Genomic DNA, 26,920 nt, shown 5'->3' on the forward strand with positions numbered 1-26,920 from the left:
GTATGGCACAGTGGGACAACAGTGGGTGGTGGCAGCAACACCACTGTATTTCCTGTCACTGCAGAGAACAGTAATACATTTCACTCCTACAATATTCATAAATAATTGTTGAATGAACATGGTCACATAGATAACTTGAAACATACATATGCTTGGGTTTCCGAGCTGCTGCCACCAGGGTCTGAAGAAATGTCCCCTTCCACTCCTTCCATCATGGGGCGACCCTGCTAGCTGGAGAGGGCCAGCTCCTCAGCAGGAGTGAAGTCCTGTGGAGGAGGGCCCCCCCAGTTTTCTTTGCCTTATTTTTCTTCCTGTTGGCTGCAAGCAATTTCATTGTTCTATAGGCCCTTTGTAGCTATACCAATATCTTACAAAAGGGACTGACTCAGGCAATTCAGCCTTGTACCTTAAAATATGTGCAAGTATTGTGTGCAAAGCATATAATGTAGACAAGCTTTGCCCACAATGTCCGTGTTGTTGCCTTTTCATCATTGGTTCCCAATGGGAGTGATGGCGGCGACCTAGTACATGTGTACGCTAGTATGCTCAGGGCCGGATTAAGACAATGGGCTTTAGGGGCTGCAGCCCTGGGCCTCGCCACCAGGGGGCCTCAGGTTGCCCGGTGTTGAGTGAGTCAATGGCACCGCGCATAACATTAGAAAAATTCAGAGTGAAAACAAAAATATTGTGCGAAAATGTCCGGTCAAAGACAGCACAAGAGTGGGGCCAAAATCCGCGATGGGCCTGAGCTTGAATAGTTTTGGCGACTTTTTATAGTACAAAATTGCTGTAAATCAAAAGGAGATGGAGTCTTTCGACAGACCCTCCAATCATCAAGCAGAAGCCCAGCGTCCAGGCCAGCCCACTCCTCCATGTACCCCCAGAGACACTGAGCGTCAGTGGGCGAGACAGTATAGTTTCGAAGCACTGAAAAAATCTGTTCAAAGCAGCCCCATTGAAGTCCATTGAAGCTGGGCTTCAACAGGGAAATGCACTGTGACGCTACGGGAATGTATGAGAAGGAAATCAGTCAGTCGACCTGCTACGTAGCTGATTCTGAACAAACTCGTCTTAGAGATAAACGTGTTCTTAACGCATTTAAAATGTTAACACAATAGTAAATATTTCGACCAGCATAGCTGGTCTCAGGTGCATCAGGGGCTCAGGTGCATCATTGTCAGCACAGAGAGGGACATTGCGCTTAGTAGTGATGTTGTGCAGGACAATACAGGCAAGGGTTATGTTGCATGCTTTCTGTGGTTCCGCTCTCAGGTAGTTAAGGCATGCAAAGCGCCTCTTAAGAACTCCATTTAAACGCTCAATTGCACTTCTTGCTCTGCAATGAGCAGTGTTGAAGCGTGCCTGCGCTGGTGTATTTGCTGTTAGAAAAGGAGTCATCAGCCATGGTAGGAGTGGGTAGGCACTGTCTCCTAATATTATGCCATCCGGTCGGTTGGTTTGGAGGTCTCTATATAGAGCGCTCTCCCTCAGGATGCGTGCATCATGGACAGACCCAGGCCACTTGACAACGCAGTTGGTGATGATGAGGTCAGAATCACACACAAGTTGGACATTGATGCTGTGCCTCCCCTTTCTGTTTATAAACTCCCATTCATTCTCATGAGGTACTTGTATATATGCACATGTGTGCAGTCTATTGCTCCAATAGTATTGGGCATATTCCCCAAAAGAAAAAAGCTGCGCTTGGCCTGGGCAATCTGGTTGTCCTTTGGAAAAGAAACAAATTCATTGACCAGGCTGGCCAGTGCGATTGACACATCTCTCACCACATCACACACAGCTGATTTTACCACCCATATAGTCACCAACAACTTGATAGAAAGTCCCACATGCATAAAATCGGAGAGCAATGAGGATCTGGTCTTCCACAGACAGACCGTGACTCCTTTGGGTTCTGTGTTGAAGTTTTGGCCTGAGAAGGTTCACAAGGTACTCTATATCAGCCTTCCCAAAGCGAAACCGGACATACAGCTCCTCAGTGGTGTATTGCTCCAGTGGCTTGGTACGTTCAAAATACACCCTTTGACGGTATCCTCTCCTGGCAAAGTGGTGGTGGCGGTGGACAACACCTGCCATTTCACTGTCTCTCTGTGAATCCTCTGAGAAAGGCTGATTTATATGGCTGTGTAGTTTGTCTTTTCAAACACACCTATTACAACTGATTGGTTTTGGCTTGTATTCAATTGAGGAAATTGGACCCAAGGCCTATAATTGATGAACAATGTTCACTATAGTAAAGCAACGGAACCATGGACTCAAGAAGCTGTAACTTCACTGCTGCTGAAACCAATGCACTACTAGAGGGTGTTCGGTGCCATTATGGAACAATAGTGGGAAGTTTTAATTCTGCTAAGGATACCAACAAAAAGAAAAATTATGTTTGGATTTTAATCACAGAAAATGTGAATGCCATAGGGTCTGGCCAGAGGAGGACCACAGACCAAATCAAATTGCGGTGGAAGAATCTTATGGCCAGGGCAACAAAGGACCATGCTGAAGCCAAAAACCCACAAACAGGCAACAAGCCATTTAAGAGGGGAGATTACACAGATGTGGTCCTCAACATCATTGGAGGTCAGAAGTCGCAAGCTCTCCATGGTATTCAAGGTGTTGTAGGGGATGGCGAGCCTTGGATTGAGGAGGAGGAGAATCTGCCAGTTCCTCTTGAGGCTGATCCAGAGAGCGTATTTATATTGGATCTCAGCTCTGTTCCTGAGGAAGAAGCTGGATCCTCATTGGTTGAGCCAGTGTTAGTTGCCACAGGATCTCAGAGGAAAGGCTTGAAGCGCCCTTCATCAAACAAAGATGATGATTACAAGGCACTTCTGCAAAAAGAGACTGAAAGGGCAGAAGCACAGCTTCGTCTGGCAGAGGAACAACTGACTCTGACCAAACTGCAGCAAACGAAGGCCAGACTTGAGATCCGCCTGCTAAAGGCTACGCTCAGACAAGCTGGTCTCTCCACATCAGATGAGGAAGTCTGAAATTATTGTGGAGTATTTGACATTAAGTCTTTTTCTTTAATTCAATACATCTACAGTTAGGTCCATAAGTATTTGGACATTGACACAATTTTCATCATTTTGGCTCTGTATACCACCACAATGGATTTGAAATGAAACAATCAAGACGTGCTTTAAGTGCAGACGTTCAGCTTTAATTTCAGGGTATTTACATCCAAATCAGGTGAACGGTGTAGGAATTACAATACATTTTATATGTGCCCCCCCCCCCCTTTTTAAGGGACCAAAAGTAATTGGACAATTGGCTGCTCAGCTGTTCCATGGCCAGGTGTATGTTATTCCCTCATAAAGGGAGTTCGTTATTTCATTGACAAGGAGCAGATAAAAGGTCTAGAGTTCATTTCAAGTATGGTATTTGTGTTTGGAATCTCTTGCTGTCAACTCTCAATATGAAGTCCAAAGAGCTGTCACCATCAGTGAAGCAAGCCATCGTTAGGCTGAAAAATCAAAACAAACCTATCAGAGAGATAGCAAAAACATTAGGTGTGGCCAAATCAACTGTTTGGTACATTCTTAAAAAGAAAGAACGCACTGGTGAGCTCAGCAACACCAAAAGACCCGGAAGACCACGGAAAACAACTGTGGTGGATGACAGAAGAATTCTTTCCCTGGTGAAGAAAAACCCCTTCACAACAGTTGGCCAGATCAAGAACACTCTCCAGGAGGTAGGCGTATCTGTGTCAAAGTCAACAATTAAGAGAAGACTTCACCAGAGTAAATACAGAGGGTTCACCACAAGATGTAAACCATTGGTGAGTCTCAAAAACAGGAAGACCAGATTAGAGCTTGCCAAAAAACATCTAAAAGAGCGTGTACAGTTCTGGAACAACATCCTATGGACAGATGAGACCAAGATCAACTTGTACCAGAATGATGGGAAGAGAAGAGTATGGAGAAGGGAAGGAACTGCTCATGATCCAAAGCATACCACCTCATCAGTGAAGCATGGTGGAGGTAGTGTTATGGCGTGGGCATGTATGGCTGCCAATGGAACTGGTTCCCTTGTATTTATCGATGATGTGACTGCTGACAAAAGCAGTAGGATGAATTCTGAAGTGTTTCGGGCAATATTATCTGCTCAGATTCAGCCAAATGCTTCAGAACTCATAGGACGGCCTTCACAGTGCAGATGGACAATGAACCGAAGCATACTGCGAAAGCAACCAAAGAGGTTTTTAAGGCAAAGAAGTGGAATGTTCTGCAATGGCCAAGTCAATCACCTGACCTAAATCCAATTGAGCATGCATTTCACTTGCTAAAGACAAAACTGAAGGGAAAATGCCCCAAGAACAAGCAGGAACTGAAGACGGTGATGTCTATGGGTTCCAGACTTCAGGCTGTCATTGACTGCAAAGGATTTGCAACCAAGTATTAAGTGACAATTAGATTTATGATTATGTTAGTTTGTCCAATTATTTTTGGTCCCTTAAAAAGGGGGGGGCCACATATAAAATGTGTTGTAATTCCTACACCGTTCACCTGATTTGGATGTAAATACCCTGAAATTAAAGCTGAAAGTCTGCACTTAAAGCACATCTTGATTGTTTCATTTCAAATCTATTGTGGTGGTATACAGAGCCAAAATGATGAAAATTGTGTCAATGTCCAAATACTTATGGACCTAACTGTATATTTGAAACTTGTTATAAATATCCTCAATGTACAGTGTTTGTGTTGTAGGTCTCAGATGAGCGGACTGGTGGAAGAGAATGGGTTTTTTCTTGTTTTTAGTTTTTTTTTAATGTGTGTGTTTTCATTTCAAATCAAAATAAACTTATATTGACCCCACACTGGCTATTCTACTTGTTGCTCTTTACATATCCATAGTTCTACATTGTGATTTCCTATCTTGTTTGAGCACTGGTTATCCAGATTTGGTGATCCTGAAAAGTTCCTATCCGGATCAGATTGATCCAATCCGATGTTGCTTTGAAAAACTGGCTCAAAAGTAAGATCGATTACGTGATCACGGATCGCAAAAAAAAAGGATTACTAAATCCGGATCAATTTTATCCGGATTGAACCTTTTGAAAAACCGGCCCAGGCCTCAAAATGTCTTAATCCGGCCCTGGACCTGCCACCCGGACCAGTATGTAAATTGGATACCTGCGCAAAATAGACTACCACTGTGTGGGGGACAGGGTGTTGATATCACAGCCTGGAAACATAGCTAGCTACATGTTATCACCCTGGCCCTTGCCTGAGGCGTTTCTGCAGGTTTCTTGCAGTTTTAGGTAGTGTAACCCTTATTCACATCGGACACATCTGTCGAGCATTGCGGTGAAGCTCCACTACACACGGATCGCCGAATGGCAAATTCCGCCTCTATTCACTTTCTATGGGACGCGAGCGATCCGCTGTGCAAAGCATGCTGAGATTGCTCGCAGTGCAGAGCCAACTTGCGGTACGGTCGCAAAAGTTGAGAAAATCTAACTATATGCAAATGTACACAGCGTGAAGATGCAGGCACCAATAAAAGTATAGGATGTAGGTGGCACCATGAAGTTGACCCTTCTGTTTACAACTCGCTTTTATTATCAATGGCGATGAAAGAAACTTATAATAGCCGTTTCGGGATTTCCCGTTTTGATATGATCCGAGTCTCCCTGCCTACACGGATAGCCTTCAGTGGAATGCTGCTTGGAGGAAGGTGGCAGATATTGTCGGACCACCGGTGAGTAGGCTATGGGGTCAGATGTCAGATAGCAACCAGCCACAGTCTGAAATCCCATGGGTACTGCACTAGTAGATCGACGCAGGGGCAGTATGTTTTTGAACTAGTCTCTCACAGCTTGTTATGTAGGACAGGATGTTATACACCGTATTGTCTCTCACTCAATGCCTGTGTACTACTTCTCTCCACCATTCACTTCTCTCAGTAACAGAAGCCTGTGTGTGCACATGCATTTTATAGAGGGATATATGGTTATTTAAGGGAGAGGAAACAGAGAGAGAGAGCGGAATAGACATGCGGAGAACGAACCCAAAATGGAGAGAGTGATTGACAGAAAGCAAGACAGACAGGCCGAAGGGGGGATGAGAAATGAAATACATTTATTCTGGAAGAGATGAGGTGTGAAAAAGGAGTGAGGGGGATGCAGAATAAAGAGGTAGATATGGAGAGTAAGACACACAGACAGAGAAACTGAAAAAGGAGAAACAGAAGTAGACAGTGTGTAACGGTGCGAAGGCCGAATTATACTTCTCCGACTCCGTTACGGACGGACGGAGTCGGACGGATTGGTTGAATTTATATTACTCCAAAGGCTGTGGGTGCTGAAAACAATTCACCGCCAGAAGACTAGGTGGCGCAACGGTTTTTTGTAAATCGTCATAGTGTTTATTTACCTAGGTTATCGAGAAGTCGGAGCAAATTTACAAATTAGCCGTTTCATCAATAAAATACGCACATTTTTAGCAACTACACTGCCCATTTCTCGTCACATTTTAATTCAGATGCTGATTTACATGTACTGTTTAGCTGAAATATGAATTGTGAAAACTTACAGCAATGGCGGTCAAAGGATTCTGTTCGTCCTGTTTATCCCGGCAACCCCGCCACCGCCCCTGACGCAAGCGATTCTTAATACTGACCAATCACAGCCAAGGGGGTCTCCGTAGCTCTCCGTCGCTCACGACGGATAGTTAGAAAATTCAGGAGGTGCACGTCGAGCTCTCCGGGGCTCTCCGAGGGCTGACGGAGAGCTCGTAGAGGGCGTTCCTCGGAGAAGAGGGCGTTCCCATGTGTCCGTTTTTCGAAAAACGCAGACTTTGGCTTACTTCCCTCAGGGAAGTGAGCCAATCAGACAACGATCCAGCGGGTCTCTCTCTGCCCTACTGTGTCCATTGTTACATGTCAGATACATAAACACACACACATACATAAATAGTACATAATGTCATAGAGAAGCCTGGCCCACACAAACACTTTTTTTTTGTTGCATTGTTCAGCTTTTGTTCGATTTTTGTTTTAGTGTAATGACTCTTAAAGGCTTTTGAAGTGTAACGTATAGGTTAGGGTTGAGGCTAACCCTAAAGAAAGCTGACAAAACCTTGTTTCCTTTGAACATGCCAATGTACCTTGATCACGCACACACACACTTTGACAGACTCACACTGACACAATCGCACAAAAACTGACACAATCACACAAACACTGACAGAATCACACACAGTGAGTGTGTATGCTGTGACAGTATCAAGTACATACAAACTGACACAGTCACGTTGACCCCACCCAATGGCACACACAAACTAACACACACTTAATCACAGACTTTGTCCTGTTGCTGTGTGCAGGTGTGCAGAGGACGTGACGGACGGGTCACAGTACTTTGTTCTGCTGATGATCACAGATGGAGTCATCTCAGACATGACGCAAACCAAGGAGGCCGTCGTCAATGTATGCACACAACAACACTGTATCCATTGGAAATCACCACTCAGCACTACTGACGACAATCGCCACTCACATTATTTTGACATTTCCGTTTTGATATATGTCTTTACGATGTGCAGGTTGACTTGAGTTTGGTGTGTTGGTTATGTGGGAAAGAGGGGTTGTGTGTGTGTGTAAGTGCAAAACATCTCAAACTGTATCTTTTGTGTTTTCTCCTCAGGCGGCTGCGCTACCCATGTCTATCATCATAGTGGGAGTGGGCCCCGCAGAGTTTGATGGTAGGTGTGTGTGCATCAGCATGTGTATGAATGTGTCCCTGTGCGTGCATGTGAAGCATGTACTTTCCCTGCAGGTCAAACCATTAACAAACAACCCCCCAGAAAATTCTTCAAAGATTCCAAATCCTCTTGTTTTGTTCTTGAGCCATAATAGTAAACTGTTAATCTATTAAAGACAAAACACACACTGTCAATCCCAGTTTAGCCCAATAGGGATTCCCAGATAGACAACAGCCTGCTCTAATCCCACTCCCTGTCAATTGATTCACCCCATAATTGAGTCTGGGCTCTTGGCCTTCTCTCAAATACGGGGGAGGGAAAAAAAGATAGAGACAGGTGAGTAAAAGACTGTAGAGTAGGGGTGGAACGGTACACTGAAGTTACGGTTCGGTTCATACCGCGGTTCAGACATCACGGTTCGGTACGAGTTCGGTACAACGGAGGGAAAAGCAAAACAAACCAGGTTCCTCTACGAGTGAATTGAAGATGACATGTAAATTCCAATTGCGTCAGTAATTTTTTTGGCCCTATTTGTATGTGTATCTAATGGCTGGTTAAGCACTTTAGGGAGGAGAAGTTGAATAGGTTTTTTTGGTCACGTTCCAGTGATTGGCACACCTGGGTGATGGCGTCGGATATTTTTAGTCATTTAGCTAGCACACGCCAGATGCGTTATATGCGTTAGCATGTCGTATTTCCACTCACATACCCCACAACCAGTGACGTGCGGTGATGTCAGTAAGAGGCTAGGCACTTGAATGGGAAAATGTGTCCAAACTTTTGTATATGTTGAAGAATACAGGATCGAAGTGCGCAAGTGAGTTTTTCGCTTGTCGTCCGCAGTGAACGGACAGTAAAAGCACTACTGCTTATTAAAAAAAAAATTGTATTTGATTATGCGTAACTGCTACATTCGTCATCGTACCGTCTAAACAATTGGAATAACACACATATTGCATATTTAAATGGGGAGTCAGGTGGCTGAGCGGTGAGGGAATCGGGCTAGTAATACGAAGGTTGCCAGTTCGATTCCTGGTCATGCCAACTGATGTTGTGTCCTTGGGCAAGGCACTTCACCCTACTTGCCTCGGGGGGAATGTCCCTGTACTTACTGTAAGTCGCTCTGGATAAGAGCGTCTGCTAAATGACTAAAATGTAAAAAATGTAAAATAAATCACAAGAATAAACAGTAAAAATACAAATACAAGTTTATTAAATAAAATGATTTCTTAAAAATGTTTACGTTTGAATTTTGGCAGGGTAAGCAGTGCCTACCATAGATATATATAAAGGGTAGATGTCTCGTCCGCGTTGCCGGACAACGGAGTCGAACGTCCGCACATGGCGGCCATCTTGCTACAGTCAACTCGCTCACCCAAAACATTGTGTTGATGCTACATGTACTTTTTAAATGACCATAACTTGCTCAATTTTCAACTGATTTTGAAACGGTTTGGTTTGTTATCAACGTTAGAGATGTCGTTAAGCCACTGCATACTTCTATTCTATAAAAAAAAAAAAACATAATTATTCATAAGTATGCAGTGGCATAACGACATCTCTGACGTTGATAACAAACGAACCGTTTCAAAATCGGTTGAAAATTGTGGCAGAAAATTATGGTCATTTAAAAAGTACATGTAGCATCAACACAATGTTATGGGTGAGCGAGTTGACTGTAGCAAGATGGCTGCCATGTGCGGACATTCTAGACTCCGCCGTAAGACATCTAGTCTTTATACATATCTATGGTGCCTACCTTGCCTACCCAGACTGCACGTCACTGCCCACAACTGCTGGACAACGCCAACACACAGTGCTTGTCTTATCCACCACTCTCTGGCCTGTACTACTGTAACTGACTGGGAAACCGAAGTTTTCCCAAACTTGCAATCTTAAAAATGCCGGTGGGTCCTCTATCTCTCGTGGGTCGCCACCTCTCGCCATACTCGTCCTTAGTGCTGCTAACTAGCCTATCTCTGACTCACGGCGGCGCCAATCAGAGCTTCAGAGCTACAGATTAGATGTCCCTAAAGTACACGAGTATCTAACCGTAGTTCCGCATTACATTAATTAATTTGCACGCAAGGTTTATTTATTTTTATACCGTGTATTCTCATACGTGTAATTTCATGCACCGAACCGTGACGCCCTTACCGTACGGTTCGGTACGACTACATGTACCGTTCCACCCCTACTGTAGAGTATCACTTTATTAATCCCTGGGGTGTGAAGAAGTATTAGATAGTACCCAATTGCTGTGAAAGTACCAAGTCAATGAAGTGAATTGCAAAGTACAAGTTCAAGACAAAATCAACGTAATTATTATAGATCTGTAAGGTGCAGTTGTCTGATAAACGCAAGTTGAGCATGTCAGAGGACTGGACAAAGAATACAGGAATCAGGGCAGTTAAATAATATCACAATAAGGGTCTTTTTACTCAAAAGAAACGTCAGGGGGATGACAATCAACATAGCCTTTGCAAGCACAGAAAAAGGACGCCGCATGCTAGATGCTTTTGTTTAGGCTTTAGGTAGGGCTCCTAGAAATGGCCCTGACGTTCCATGTTCGCATGAGGTAATATAGCAGGGTGTAGTTCAAACTTTGTTTATTATACACAGAGCATTCCAAACTGTATAAAAGCTATAAAGTAATCATTAGTTGTAATCTTTAATTATTGTTAACTGATCAGTGGTTAAGAACAGACCTCTTCTGGTGACATTTCATTATTACAGCTGGAGGATGAAAACTATAAATAATACTGAATATAGAAAAGAAACCCACAGTATACAGTGGTAAAAATAGAGGTTATCCATAGAATGCCTAGTAAATGTAAATGTCCATCAAGCCTTTGAACCCCTCTAGCTGTCTGAGGTCCACAGTGTGCCCACCATAGCAGAGAGCTATACCCCACTAGAACTGGCTTATGGTTCATGTCTTCCTGCTACAGGTAGAAGACACCAAATGTATCATGCTCGGAATCATAGCTAGAAAGTCAGCGAGAAGGTTTTATATACATCCTATAATGTTTTCTGAAAGTAATCAATGAGTCTTATTTACATACAGTACATAGGTACACGGTATGGCCAAAAGTATGTGGACACTTAATAGACTAGGTAATGATGAAGAAAGTGTTTTGTCTGTCTCGTCTTTTTTGCCATGTATTATCCGTTTGTGGATTTGGAGAGAAAACCAGACCTCTGACAACACAACACTAGGCTTACTGTAGGTCTCAATCATGTCTGTCTCAGCTCTGAAGGCCGGAGGACCATCTTTTATAGGGCACAAGAAAATAAACATAGATAGTGACAGTCAGGCAGTAATGGTGTTTCAACAGTCACAGAGAAAGAGATTCACAGCTCCTAGCCCATGACCATTCTCATGGCAGAGAGAGATCATACGTGGAGCTCTCCCTGTATTCATCACAAGGGACGTTTACCCAGTACTGTCTCCTGACCCTGAACATCTATTCAACTTGACAAATAGACACAATCTACTCTTATAAATAGCAAACTCACATGAGAACATACTATCAAATGACTAGTTCTATTGATTAGTGAGAGTTCTGTTAAATAGCGAATTACATAATATATAATAAACAACATTTTCCTCCACAGTAACCAAGAGGGAGCTCTAAGCTCCTGGTGCACGGAGTCAGGTGGCTGAGCGGTTAGGGAAGCGGGCTAGTAATCTGAAGGTTGCCAGTTCGATTCCCCGGCTGTGCAAAATGACGTTGTGTCCTTGGGCAAGGCACTTCACCCTACTTGCCTCGGGAAGAATGTCCCTGTACTTAACGTAAGTCGCTCTGGATAAGAGCATCTGCTAAATGTAAATGTAAATGGTGCGTCATACAGTACCTGTGTAATTTAAAGAGACAGTTTCTGGCTGACTGAGTAACACTGTGTATAGTGTGCAGCAAGAAATTTAAGTTGAAAATATTTTTTCCAAAGCTCACAGGCTATTTGGGAGTGTATAACCAATTGGCAAGGAGAATAACAAGGCAAATGTGGTGCTGGGTGTAGGGAGGGAATTGTTTGTTCCAGCAGAAAGAGAGTATTGATGAAAGGAGCACATTGGATGGTTGGAAGAATTGAAGCATTACCAGTGTTTGATCCAAGGCTCAATCATGATGCAACAATTATATATTGCTAATGATATTGTGGACCCCGACAAGATTAAATCTATATTACTGAGCATTGAACCAACCAGCAGTCGAACCAAACTGGGAGAAAAGTCTTTCATTTATGGCACCTTTTCATTGAATGGTACAGGCTTGAATGGTTTTCCATTGTGCAAATCTGGTACCTGTTACTTTTCTTGGAACATCAAAGTTGAGGTTCCAAGCATTCTGAAGCTATACCAAAAGGTGACCTGAAAGTCTCCATGGTAACAAGACGCTGGGCACTCCTCTAATTGAGCAACTCGTGATTGAAGGCCAGATAATATATTTAATTGGGTGTGCTCAAGCCTTCGGCGAGCACAACCATTGTCCTCTCACATATATATTATTTATTATTTTCGCACCCCTAAGGATCCCTCAATATTTGGAGTACATAGACAACGTCGGGTTTAGGAGCTTTCAAAGTTTTTGTGGCAAAAAGTGCCTTGTGTGCACAAAGAGAACTCAGTCCTCACCTAACGCCACAACATCAGCACACGTTAGCAGTGCCGCTGGTAGCCATTTTGGTGCCCTAAGCATAATTCCTTTATGATGCCCCCCCTAAAAAAACTGATTGTTTTTGCCAGTTTAACTTTTTATCACCAAACATATAACTCAATACCAATAGCCTAACACAACAGCATCATCACAATGTAACACCTATTCAGAGGTGGTGGTTCTCTGCTGTGTATCTGTCCCTAAACAGCTGGTTGAGGGTGGTTGATCAGGGCTTGGCAGGGACGGACTGGGAGTAAAAATAGGCCCTGGACTTTGATCCAGAACCGGCCCCCGTATACGCCACCACAGCTGCCCTGCCAATGCATCCACATTCTGTGTTTGATGTGATGCTAGTTACGGAGTTCCCAACGTAATGCGAGCGTGCAACACGCGTGAGCGAAACATTTTGGCCTTTATTTGAGCGCAAAATAGTTTTTTGAGCTTCATGTAAAATAAACAGACGTTTTTCAATTGGTAAAACCTTGTCTAGTGAAGGTGATGTATTTTAGTCTCTTAATGCTTCAGCCCCACCCTTACGTTTCTTAGCCTGGTTTTCCAAATTATAAACATTTAAAACTGAAAGCATGCAGCAAAGGAGCTCTCCACCTTTATTAGGCCGTGTTCACACTTGACTTCTTTTTTTTCTTTTTTAAGCGCTGCCTACAGCGCCTTTTTACATGCAACCCTATGGGAAAAGGAAAAACTTAAAAAGCGCTGAGCCCGACGCCTTTTTGAGTTAAATTTTCTCAAGTTTTCAGAAAAGCGCTGGGTGACGTCAAGCGCCTTTTTGACAGCTGACCACTCAGGACGAGGAGAGTAAGTACGAGTGTACCTTCCCTAGTAACCTTCTACCTTAGTTACGAGGCTATGGCTCCTCAAACGCCAAAGCTAAAGCAAGTAATTGCATTTTATTGGCCATAGTAGCTAGCTGTCGATAAGTAACCAACGGAAAATAACGGATAATAATGTATCGCTAGAATGTATGATTCCCGTTCAGGTTCCAAAAATTCTCGTCAGAAAGGCGCTTGACGTCACCCAGCGCTTTTCTGAAAAGGCAGAAGGTAGGCGCTCAAAAGGCGCTCCAAAGGCGCTGAAGGCAGCGCTTTTTTCTAAAAAAATAAGTCAAGTGTGAACACAGCCTTACTCATTTAAAAACTATTTGATAAATCCAATATAAAAGCATCATAGAATGTAAAGTAAAGTAACAGCTAGCTGGCGTCAGTTAATTGTAAATGCATAGATAATGTTTAACTGTAAAATCTCAATTTAGCTTGCACCTAACATATTTGAGTGTGCTAACATTAGCAATAACGTCAGCTAGTTCGAGGTGTATGCATAGGCTAACTATTAAATTAGCAGCACATTTCCCGTATTTAACAATGATTAAACATAGACTTACCTGAAAGTGATGCACGGGCATCATTTCGCAGTTTCTTTCTCTTTCTTATTTCTGCCCGTGACTCCTGTTGTCTTTTTGATGCCATTTTCGAGTTCGATTTTTAAGTTGACCTAGCCTACTGTCAAAGTTCGTCAGGCCACTGAGATAGGAAAGGGCACCCACGGCGAGCTTGGGAAGTTGAGTGTGTATTTGTTCGTTTGTTTTTTTTGGGGGGGGGCACCATCGTAACTTTTTTTGAGCAATTAAATATATCTCTTGTTCTGCCTGTTTTGTGATATACATGCCGAAAAGGTGCCTAATATTTATATACTGATATAATATCGGTATTATAATTATTAGTACTATGATGATTTTTGAGTTGGCAATTTATTGGTGCCCTCTCAGGACTTGGTGCCCTACGCACAGCGCGTAGTGCGCGTTATGGGAGCGGCGGCACTGCACGTTAGCAACGACGCATAGATACGACGTGCATAGATGTGCAAGTAAAGGCCGATATATGCTTCTGCGTTTTTCGAAAAACTGACACATGGGAACGCCCTCGTCTCCGTGGAACGCCCTCTACGAGCGCTCCGTCAGCCCTCGGAGAGCCCCGGAGAGCTCTAAGTGCACCTCTTGAATTTTCGAACTATCCGTCGTAATTTCGGAGAGCGAAGGAGAGCTACGGAGACCCCCTTGGCTGTGATTGGTCAGTATTAAGAACCGCTTGCGTCAGAGGCGGGGTTGCCGTGATAAACAGGAAGAACAGAATCCTTTAACCGCCATTGTTGTAAGTTTTTACAATTCATATTTCAGCTAAACAGTACATGTAAATCATTATCTGAATTAAAATGTGACAAGAAATGGGCAGTGTAGTTGCTGAAAATGTGCGTATTTTATTGATGAAAAGGCTAATTTGTAAATTTGCTCCGACTTCTCGATAACCTAGATAAATAAACACTCCACGACGACTTACAAAAAACCGTTGCGCCACCTACTCTTCTGGCGGTGAATTGTTTTCAGCACCCACAGCCTACGGAGAACCATAAACGAAGTCTATCCGTCCGTATCCGTGCGTATCCGTGCGCCCACCCATCCGTAAACGGAGACGCAGAAGCATATTTCGGCCTTAAGACTGTCACACAGCAAGTATCGTATCGTGCCGTGGTATACTAGCGGCATCATACATTTAAGACTTGCATGTACAGTAAGTAATGTCACATTAAATAATGTATTTAAACTCAAGCTTGTGTGGTGGGTCGCTGTCTTCAATGCCACAACCTAAACTTTGTCAGAAGAAACGTTTTTAATTTCCGGCGCATTCAAACAATCCCCTCATGAAGTTTGGGTAGCAACAGCAGCTAGGCTAGCTTGCTCGTAGCACAATTTACCAGGGTCAGCTTCTCCATGCAAGTGGCTCTAGACTGAGAACAAATGGTCGCATTTACCATTGGTCATATAAGCAGTGGAAAGAAAATCCAACTTCATCATCCAGGATGCCTCCCACCCCCTCCACCAAAGCTTTGAGCTATTAATATCAGGAAGAAGGTTCAGAGTGCCTCTGGCTAAAAAGTCATTATACAACAAATCCTTCATTCCCAATGCAATACATATACAAAACTCATGCTACTGACACATCACACACACTCTGCCTTCAATCAAAAGAATGTTCTAACATGGCAACATATTGGACAATAAATCTTTTTTAATCTTGAATCTTGAAAACAATGCAAAAGATTGCAAAGATTTTAGTTTGATGAATGCACATGAATCCTATTGTATCTGGAGTAGAACATGTTGGGGATATAAGAATTGGATTGCAATTATGGAAATACCCTGTCATGAATGCTGCAAGACAGACAGGATGACATGTAGTGCCACATTAATTAAAAAAGAATCCACATTCTGGGAGATATGGAAAAGTCACAGGGCTCCAAATCTTGGAGAAACTCCCATTGAGTTAAAGAGGAAGCCAATGTGGATGTACATTACCACTAGAATAATTTAACTTTACCCCTCATAGTGCTGGTAGGCTCACGTCCTAGCTTGATACAAGAGTGAGGTTGGAGCATTTTGAGTGCGCTGCAACAGTTTTTTCTATCCTTAAACCAGATGGTACTATAAGGTTATGTGGAGACTATAAACATACTATATGTAGCGTCTCACCTCGAGCAGTATCTACCATCAATAGTATGTCGTGTGGCGAGACAAGGGTTGTATGGCACGCCATGGTGCTAGATGGGACATATGTTATGTACTGGCAAAATGGCTTAACCTTTGGCTTTCTGGTGACATGAATATCACAAACAGGATCGAAAACAAGGGGAACACTTTGGTTATACAGGGACCGGATGGCTCTTAAAAACGACTCTGGTACCATACTCCCCACAAGATTCCTAAGGGGACATGGTCGTACGCTTTCTCCAAGTTAACAAAACATGTAGGGACCCATCATGCACCCAACGCAAGTATCATTCCTAGTTTGCACTCGATGCAAAGCGGACTTTTCCCTCCACAGACACACGTCGGTAAATTAGGGAACAACCTTGTGCTCCCGGGGGCGGTTCAGCGAAAAAAGGAGGTGTGTTCCGGCGCAAACGTTCCCTGGTGCTATTTTGCAGGTTCAGAAAAACAATTCCGCCTAAGACCAGGAAAAACATAGTTTAAAGTCAATGGCGCATTATTCAGATGCTATTTTAAGGGCGCATGTTGGCTTGTGCGCACTGCTGGCGAGGCCAGGGTCTTCTTCCTGCGATTTATTAAAAATGAAATTTAAAAAAAGTACAATGGTTGAACAAATTCTATGAACTAAACAATAAAAAAATATAACAATAATAAAAAAAATATACATATAAAAATAGGACTAAGAATTTGAATGAGCAGCATGAGTGGGCAACTGAGAAAACTGCTCTGCCTTTCCCATACGATGTCACTTCTCTATCTTTTACGGCCCTGGCGAGAACGTCGGTCTCCTCGGCTGTGAACCGCTCCTGGTGTGCGCCTGGCAAATCCGCCGTTATGATAGCAATCCGCCATGGAACAAGCGCGCCTGCTCTTAAAGGGAATGTGAGCTGTCTGATTGGTTTATTGCACGTTACGCCCAAACCACACCCATTAGTAATGTAGCTACTTCAGACCAACCCATTTTAGATTTGCGCCAGGAGCAAAGTCATTTATCCCGCCGGTATAATAGCAACAGCGGCGGAGTCCCGCCCACAAAGTTACTTCCGCTTTGGGTTTTGATACTTGCGTTTCAGATCGTTAAAATAGGGCCCGAAGACTGGATGGTCAAACTTCCATGACCCCCACAATAACTCTGTGAGAGTAAAGACCTGGTACACTGTCCCACGGGTAAGACAGAGTCTGCATTGCTTCTCCTGAATCTGTGGTTCGACGATCAGTCTGAGCCTCCTTTCCAGCACCCTGGAATTAACTTTTCCCGGGGAGGCTGAGCTGTGTGACCTCGATAATTGGAGCACACCCTATGATATGACCAAATTCCAGGACGTTGCTAATGGTAGGCTAAACCATTTATGAATATAATAAGGTAGGCCTAATAAAAAGGAGATGACTGCATTGGCGGGGACTGTTATGATTATTGGATTCACAATAGTGTTCCCAATCATTGTTGAAGGTTTATAATTTATAATTTAGAGACACGGACAGACTACAGGGCTCCGTGACTCCTCGATTTGCCCGGCCACACTTTATTGTCTCCACGCTCTTTGCCCACTTCCTCCTTCAAAAAAAATTCCCCCTTTTCTATACGCTGCCTAACATAATAACAGAAAAAAACAGAACATGAAATAGCTTACAATAGCATTTCTGAAATATCGAGAGGTATAAACTAACAACTTCTTAGATCTGGCTGCGATGAATGTCCATATTCTGTACAAAGAGTGCGTGAACATAATAAGCTTAATTGAATTTATTATTGAGCTGCATCAGAATGGAATGCTTGAAATGTTGGGTAACTGGATTTGCGTAGACAACGTTGAAAGGAACTGTTGAGACCAAATCCAGTGGGAGTCAGATGGCTGAGCGGTGAGGGAGTCGGGCTAGTAATCTGAAGGTTGCCAGTTTGATTCCCAGTCGTGCCAAAATGACGTTGTGTCCTTGGGCAAGGCACTTCACCATACTTGCCTCGGGGGGAATGTCCCTGTACTTACTGTGAGTCGCTCTGGATAAGAGCGTCTGCTAAATGACTAAATGTAAATGTAATGTAAATCCATTGATTCACTACGCGATCGAACATTAGAGTTAATTACAGTGAACTCATTGTCATGTATAAGAAACCAGTTTTAGATGATTTGAGCTTTGTGACATGGTTCAGCATTATGCTGCTGAAAGTAGCCATCAGAAGATGGGTACACTGTGGTCATAAAGGGATGGACATAGTCAGCAACAATACTCAGGTAGGCTGTTGCGTTTAAACAATCAATTAGTACTGAGGCGTCCAACATGGGCCAAGAAAATATCCCCCACACCATTACACACCACCACCAGCCTAAACCGTTGATACAATACAGGATGGATCCATGTTGTTTACGCCAAATTCTAACCCTACCATCTGAATGTCGCAGCTGAAATCGAGACTCATCAGACCAGGCAACGTTTTTCCAATCTCCTATTGGCCAGTTTTGGTGAGTTTGTGTGAATTGTAGCCTCAGTTTCCTGTTCTTAGCTGACAGGAGTGGCACCCTGTGTGGTCTCCTGCTCCTGTAGCCCATCTGCTTCAAGGTTTGACGTGTTGTGTGTTCAGAGATGGTATTCTGCATACATTGGTTGTATCGAGTTGGTTATTTGAGTTACTGTTGCCTTTCTATCATCTCAAACCAGTCTGCCCATTCTTCTCTGACCTCTGACATCAACAAGGCATTTTTCGTCCACACAACTGCCGTTCACTGGATATTTTCTCTTTTTTGGACCATTATCTGTAAACGCTACAGATGGTTGTGTGTGAAAATCCCAGTAGATCAGCAGTTCCTGAAATACCCAGACCAGCCCGTCTGGCACCAACCATCCCACGTTCAAAGTCACTTAAATCCCCTTTCTTCCTCATTCTGATGCTCAGTTTGAACTTCAGCAAGTTGTCTTGACCACGTCTACATGCCTAAATGCATTGAGTTGCTGCCATGTGATTTGCTGAAGCTTTTTGTGTAAAATAGGTACAGGCGTACCTAATAAAGTGGCCGGTGAGTGTATATATATATTAATATATAAACTCCTCAAAAAAAGTTCAGAAACGTTATTTCGATCGATTATTCCTCCCCTTCAATAATACTAATTGGTATTGTATTTTATATCATTGGAAAGCCTAATTAGTCACCTTTACAACGAGGTACAACTTGTAAGGATCGTGCATTCGTGGAATGAGCAGCTAACCGTGTGGGTAGTGGCCCGAAATAATGTGCCAAAATCCCCAATGCAATATTCTTCTGTTGGTATTCACTCTCGTTTTGAGCTTCAAGTGGGATCAGCTTGGGCGTGCTGTACATGCCAGAGTGACCAACACAAACATGTTGGCTGACTTGCGACAAATCCTGGTTGAGGAATGGGATGCCATCCAACAGCAGTGTGTGACCAGACTGGTGACCAGCATGAGGAGGAGGTGCCAAGCTGTTGTGGCTGCTATGGATTTCCACACACTACTGAGGTGTAAAATTAATAAAGTGTAAAAATGGCCAATATGTGTTGTTTTTACCTTATTACTGTGGGAGAGTGCAATTATCCAATCCACCAAGCAACTCAAAACGAGAGTGAATACCAGCAGAAGAATATTTTTAGGGGATTTTGGCACATTGTTTTGGGCCGCTACCCACACGGTTAGCTGTGTTGCTCATTCCACGAATGCACGATCCTTACAAGTTGTAGAGGTGACTAATCAGGCTTTCCAACGATATAAAATACAATACCAATTGGTATTATTGAAGGGGAGGAATAATCGACCGAAATAACGTTTCCGAACTTTTTTTGAAGGGGTTTATATAAAACACATACAATGTAACTATATTCTAAATTTCCACCACAATCTTTCTCTTTTTTTTTTTTAAACAACATAAATCCAAACAGTCCATTAAGAAAAATAAGATTCAAACATTAACATAAGCATGCAACAAACTCAATACAACTCAATAAAACAGCCACACTGATTTTTTTTTTAACCCCTTTAATCAAAATATCCTCCAAAAGAACATTAGAAATGGACATTGTTCACATTAACCTCTTCTTCCTGAAATGGCGGAACCCAATCTGAATCCTCTAAAGGACTATAGTTCACCATCTGAACCGCAAAATATTTAGCCATTGTCACTTCTACCATCTTCCTTACACAGGGAAATAAACAACAACCCAAAAATAACAGTATCAACAAAATGACACCTACCCCACACAATACAGACAAAAGAACTGCTTTCCATTTACCAAACATTTCCCAAGATCCGTCAATCCATGACCAGACCCCTTTCGAATCATCAAAACCAGACTTTTCTGACAATTGCTTAGCCAAAGTACGCATTTTTGATAATGCTCTAGTGACAGACCCATCATTTGCTGTATTATTGGGAATATATGTGCAACAAACATCCTTAAAAAGTACACAAACACCCCCTCTTTCAGCAAACAACATGTCTAGAGCAATTCTGTTTTGCCATGCCATCTCTGAAGTCTTAGCCAATTGCTCTGATAACCCAGAAATCGCATCAACCGTGTAATTAATAAAACGTTGCTGATTATAGTATATATAATGAATCCAATCCACATTTTTGTTAGCTGTACAATGTAAACAAAAGAATGACTCAAATCCCGCAGCTACCTGATTTCTATCTTTAAACTCAGTAGGCACACCTCTTGGTACTCCAATGTCATCTAGCAGTGCGTTAAGCTGGGAACACAAGTCTCTGACTCCCGGTCCATCAGCACCGGATCACCTCAGGGCTGCGTCCTTTCTCCTCTGCTCTTCTCCCTGTACACCAACAGTTGCACCTCCAGTCATCCGTCCGTCAAACTCCTGAAGTTTGCGGACGACACCACCCTTATTGGGCTCATCTCTGGTGGAGACGAGTCTGATTATAGGTGGGAAGCGGCCAACCTGGTGACCTGGTGCAGCCAGAACAACTTAGAGCTCAATGCTCTTAAGACTGTGGAGATGGTTGTGGACTTCAGGAGGAACACAGCCCCACTCACCCCCATCACCCTGTGTGACTCCCCAGTCAACACTGTGGAGTTCTTCCGCTTCCTGGGCACTATCCTCTCCCAGGACCTCAAGTGGGAACTGAACATCAGCTCCCTCATCAAGAAAGCACAACAGAGGATGTACTTCCTTCGGCAGCTGAAGAAGTTCAACCTGCCAAAGACAATGATGGTGCACTTCTACTCAGCCATCATTGAGTCCATCCTCACCTCCTCCATCACCGTCTGGTACGCTGCTGCCACTGCCAAGGACAAGAGCAGACTGCAGCATATCATCCGTACTGCTGAGAAGGTGATTGGCTGCAATCTGCCTACCCTCGAGGACCTGCACACCTCGAGGACCCTGAGGCGAGCGAGGAAGATTGTGGCCGACTCCTCCCACCCTGGACACTCCCTGTTTCAGTCACTCCCCTCCGGCAGAAGGCTGCGGTCTATCAGGACCAATACCTCACGCCACAAAAACAGTTTCTTCCCTTCCGCTGTTGGCCTCTTCAACAAGGCCAAGGGACCACACTGACTCAAATGACTTATTGCTTAAAACACTCTGCTTTTGCACTGCACCACAATATCTTGTACATTTGTATTTTTTGTAATATTTGTATTTTTTTATTTTTATATTGTAATTTACGGCAACTTATATTTATCCCACTTAGTACTGCTAGTTTATGTACCCTTAGTATAGTTAGTCCACATATTTAAATTTTAGGTATATGTTTATTGTATGCACCTTCCTGCCAAAGCAAATTCCTTGTCTGTGCAAACTTTCATGGCGAATAAATCCCTTTCTGATTCTGATCTACAGTTAGGTCCATAAGTATTTGGACATTGACACAATTTTCATCATTTTGGCTCTGTATACCACCACAATGGATTTGAAATGAAACAATCAAGATATGCTTTAAGTGCAGACTTTCAGCTTTAATTTCAGGGTATTTACATCCAAATCAGGTGAACGGTGTAGGAATTACAACACATTTTATATGTGGCCCCCCCCTTTTTAAGGGACCAAAAATAATTGGACAAACTAACATAATCATAAATCTAATTGTCACTTTTAATACTTGGTTGCAAATCCTTTGCAGTAAATGACAGCCTGAAGTCTGGAACCCATAGACATCACCAGACGCTGGGTTTCGTCCCTGGTGATGCTCTGCCAGGCCTCTACTAAAATTGTCTTCAGTTCCTGCTTGTTCTTGGGGCATTTTCCCTTCAGTTTTGTCTTTAGCAAGTGAAATGCATGCTCAATTGGATTTAGGTCAGGTGATTGACTTGGCCATTGCAGAACATTCCACTTCTTTGCCTTAAAAAACTCTTTGGTTGCTTTCGCAGTATGCTTCGGGTCATTGTCCATCTGCACTGTGAAGCGCCGTCCTATGAGTTCTGAAGCATTTGGCTGAATCTGAGCAGATAATATTGCCCGAAACACTTCCGAATTCATCCTACTGATTTTGTCAGCAGTCACATCATCGATAAATACAAGGGAACCAGTTCCATTGGCAGCCATACATGCCCACGCCATAACACTACCTCCACCATGCTTCACTGATGAGGTGGTATGCTTTGGATCATGAGCAGTTCCTTCCCTTCTCCATACTCTTCTCTTCCCATCATTCTGGTACAAGTTGATCTTGGTCTCATCTGTCCATAGGATGTTGTTCCAGAACTGTACAGGCTCTGTTAGATGTTTTTTGGCAAACTCTAATCTGGTCTTCCTGTTTTTGAGACTCACCAATGGTTTACATCTTGTGGTGAACCCTCTGTATTTACTCTGGTGAAGTCTTCTCTTAATTGTTGACTTTGACACAGATACGCCTACCTCCTGGAGAGTGTTCTTGATCTGGCCAACTGTTGTGAAGGGGTTTTTCTTCACCAGGGAAAGAATTCTTCTGTCATCCACCACAGTTGTTTTCCGTGGTCTTCCGGGTCTTTTGGTGTTGCTGAGCTCACCAGTGCGTTCTTTCTTTTTAAGAATGTACCAAACAGTTGATTTGGCCACACCTAATGTTTTTGCTATCTCTCTGATAGGTTTGTTTTGATTTTTCAGCCTAACGATGGCTTGCTTCACTGATGGTGACAGCTCTTTGGACTTCATATTGAGAGTTGACAGCAAGAGATTCCAAACACAAATACCATACTTGAAATGAACTCTAGACCTTTTATCTGCTCCTTGTCAATGAAATAACGATCTCCCTTTATGAGGGAATAACATACACCTGGCCATGGAACAGCTGAGCAGCCAATTGTCCAATTACTTTTGGTCCCTTAAAAAGGGGGGGGCCACATATAAAATGTATTGTAATTCCTACACCGTTCACCTGATTTGGATGTAAATACCCTGAAATTAAAGCTGAAAGTCTGCACTAAAAGCACATCTTGATTGTTTCATTTCAAATCCATTGTGGTGGTATACAGAGCCAAAATGATGAAAATTGTGTCAATGTCCAAATACTTATGGACCTAACTGTATGTAAATTACACTATCAAAAGATCCAACAGGAGCAGCTCGTCTGTCTGCCTCAACCAACCGTCACATTACCTAAAGGCTTAATCAATGTTTTACTAACCAACATAACCTTAGCACAGACTCCCACCCATCCTTCTGTTAAACGTGATCTAATTCTGTCCCCACAATACCAAAATACATCTGCTATATCACGTCCTGGATATAACAATGCACCAGAAGGTGGTGGAGAATGATGTTTTCCCTCAATATCCACACACGCATTGGCCCCAACACGTTGACAAGGATGTAGTGTACCATTAACATCTCTAAATTGCCGCACAGCCTGAATTTACTACCCAAGTATGTCCACAAATTCCAGCTCTTACTTTTCCTTCACCAAAATTCCCTACAAACACCGTTCTATCATTAGTATCACTTTTCTCGAAACATTCAAACTTCTGTCCTGGAACTGTAACAAAATCAATCAGAATTTCTTCCGTCCCCTCGTTCTCAATCGGTCCAGTAAGCATAGGACGCACAGCTGCACACCTTAAACTGGAAGCAATTCGACACCAGACACTAGAACTCTGGTGATGATAACAGTTAGTGGGACAGACAATTCCTGAAAAAAGACAAATACCCACTATCAACCCATCTTGTTTTTATAATCGTAATTAAAATCATAACAGCTAGTTGAATTAAATGGTGCTGGCATAATTAATGGAACATCCTTAAGTGGTTGGCAATACACACATGGTGGGTGTTCGCCTAAAATGTGTTTTACTGAATATGTAGCTAACATCAGTCATCCATCTGTCAAACTTCTGAAGTTTGCGGACGACACCACCCTCATTGGGCTCATCTCTGACGGGGATGAGTCTGACTATAGGTGGGAAGCTGACAACCTGGTGACCTGGTGTAGCCAGAACAACTTGGAGCTCAATGCTCTTAAGACAGTGGAGATGGTTGTGGACTTCAGGAAGAATACAGCCCCACTCACCCCCATCACCCTGTGCGACTCCCCAGTCAACACTGTGGAGTCCTTCCGCTTCCTGGGAACCATCCTCTCCCAGGACCTCAAGTGGGAACTGATGGCTCCCTCACCAAAAAAGCACAACAGAGGATGTACTTCCTACGGCAGCTGAAGAAATTCAACCTGCCAAAGACAATGATGGTGCACTTATACACAGCCATCATTGAGTCCATCCTCACCTTTTCCATCACCGTCTGGTACGCTGCTGCCACTGCCAAGGACAAGAGCAGACTGCAGCGTATCATCCGCACTGCTGAGAAGGTGATCGGCTGCAATCTGCCTACCCTCGAGGACCTGCACACCTCGAGGATCCTGAGGCGTGCGAGGAAGATTGTGGCCGATCCCTCCCACCCTGGTCACTCCCTGTTCCAGCTACTCCCCTCTGGCAGAAGGCTGCGAGTCCATCAGGACCAAAACCTCACACCATAAGAACAGTTTCTTTCCATCTGCTACTGGCCTCTTCAACAAGGCCAAGGACTCCCATTGACATTCATTCACTTATTTAACTATTATAAGTCCATCTAATGGCAATTCAGTATGCAAAAGCCACTTTATCTCAGTATCCGATTGCACTATGTTGACCATTCACGCTGCTCATTATTCTTATATATATTTAATTTATATTTAAATTGTTGTATTCTTAGATTGTTTAGTTCTTAGAATAGTTAAACTTTTGTACTTTTACTTAATTTAAGATCTGTATATGTTTAGTGTTTTGCACCTCCCTGCCACAGTAAATTCCGTGTTTGTATAACATACATGGCGAATAAACCGAATTCTGATTCTGATTATACCAAGAATTAAACTTTATTTCTGACCCTGTGTCACCCGTAACATCCCTCTTATCTCTTTTCAACATTGTGACTGGTGAAACAATTGAAGTCATTACATCTGTCGTCATAATATTATTAGAATTATTCATACTTTTTTCAAAAATACAAAAGTGGAAACAGAATAAGAATAGTAATTCCCAAGACAAAACCCATTGTTCCCTTTGTACCACAAAGTCCAGGTTGTCAAAACGAATGCCATGGTCGTGCATCCATAGTTGCCATTCAGTTGGCTGTAGATCATCTTCTTTCAGGCAGGATAGCCTAATTGAACCAATTGCAAACGACGATCAAATTGCTCACGGCAACTTTCAACGACACTGCACTTTGCGTACAGCTCGGAAATTTCCTTGGTTCTACGCAGAAAGCGTGTCCTCTCCTCCCGTTGCCAGACCAGGTGCACGTTTGCACAGACCTGCATGGACACACGATGCTCTCCCCTCAATTATCACCGCTGAATTTGTAGTCAAGAGAATTTGGAATGACCCCTTTCACCCCGGATCCGTCCAGGATTTTCCATTTCAAATCCATCACCATATCTCCTTCACCTACCTGTGAATCTCACACAAAAGTAGACTACAAAAGGTTGCATAGCGATAAAAAAGACATTCTCACAGAGGTCAGTTAAAGGTAACTGACTTCTTGTCGTCTGACTTAGTCTTCAAGGTTCTGTTCTCTCATTCAACCGAAGCAATTAACACAATGTTGACTCCTATCAACACCAAAATAACTTCCCTCAATAAGTGTGACCCATTATCATTACATATCCTCAAAGAAAAATCCCATCGAAGAATAATCTGAATTAACAAAAGCTTGACCACTGAGCCCAAATCTGCCTGAGAAGTCTAAAACTTCTTCCCATCTAACAACCATCAACAATCATTAAACAGTATCAATTCTCCAAAATGTAACTCTCCAAAATCCATCTATCGATACTCAAATGGTTTCTCTAACATTAACTGTGAAGCTTATCGTGTTTAAATTCCTTTTCCCATATTACTTGTCCCACATATGAGTCTGACAAAATGACTATGCATCCATTACAAATCCTCTTGTATGTTAAAATTAATACATACTTGATATCACACTAACTTTAGAGGCATGATCTTTCCATGTGTTAACTGAGCAAAATCTCAAGATAAATGTTTTATGCAGACCATACAACCTCCATTTTTATTCTCATATCCTTCCTTTTTCCAAAACACATTTTCTTGTGGTTTAGTCCAAGTTCGAATCTCCATTCCACCATTCCTTTCTCCATCTCTCCCGCTGTATTCTGTAATTCTTGTCAAATATACTCAAACAAAAAACAAAATTCTCACTCTGGGTTAAATACAGTCCAATATTTTCAACTCAGCAGTATTATGATACTGCTGAGTTGAAACCCTCACAGTCCCCCACAAAGTACTGAAGCTCAAGTCATAAAACCATAAAAGTCACTTCCTGTTTGGATCAGTCAGTCATAAATTCCTAAATGCCATCTCTTCCTCTCTTAGAAGCATGCGCTTCCCTTCAAGAATCTGTAAAAAATATTGTATCAAAGTCACACAACAATTTTCCTCAAAAGAGTCCTGTAAACCCACATTTGTCAAGTTAGGCTTATCCGGACATGGCAACACCATCTCATCACTTCCTGTAAACATATTTCAACATCAAAAACGTATTCTAG

The 26,920-nt window shown here is 42.8% G+C and overlaps 1 protein-coding gene across 1 annotated transcript in view; it reads left to right on the plus strand.

Moving 5' to 3' along the window:
* Window positions 1-26,920, plus strand: part of LOC136948744 (copine-9-like) — a 248,155-nt gene that overhangs the window by 201,357 nt on the left and 19,878 nt on the right. Inside the window, exons 18-19 of the mRNA XM_067242751.1 lie at window positions 7,344-7,446; window positions 7,664-7,721. Coding sequence (XP_067098852.1) covers window positions 7,344-7,446; window positions 7,664-7,721 — 161 coding nt within the window. The remainder of the gene's footprint in view (window positions 1-7,343; window positions 7,447-7,663; window positions 7,722-26,920) is intronic.

This window comes from Osmerus mordax, chromosome 1 (assembly GCF_038355195.1).
Source record: "Osmerus mordax isolate fOsmMor3 chromosome 1, fOsmMor3.pri, whole genome shotgun sequence".
In the NCBI taxonomy this organism is placed as follows: domain Eukaryota; kingdom Metazoa; phylum Chordata; class Actinopteri; order Osmeriformes; family Osmeridae; genus Osmerus; species Osmerus mordax.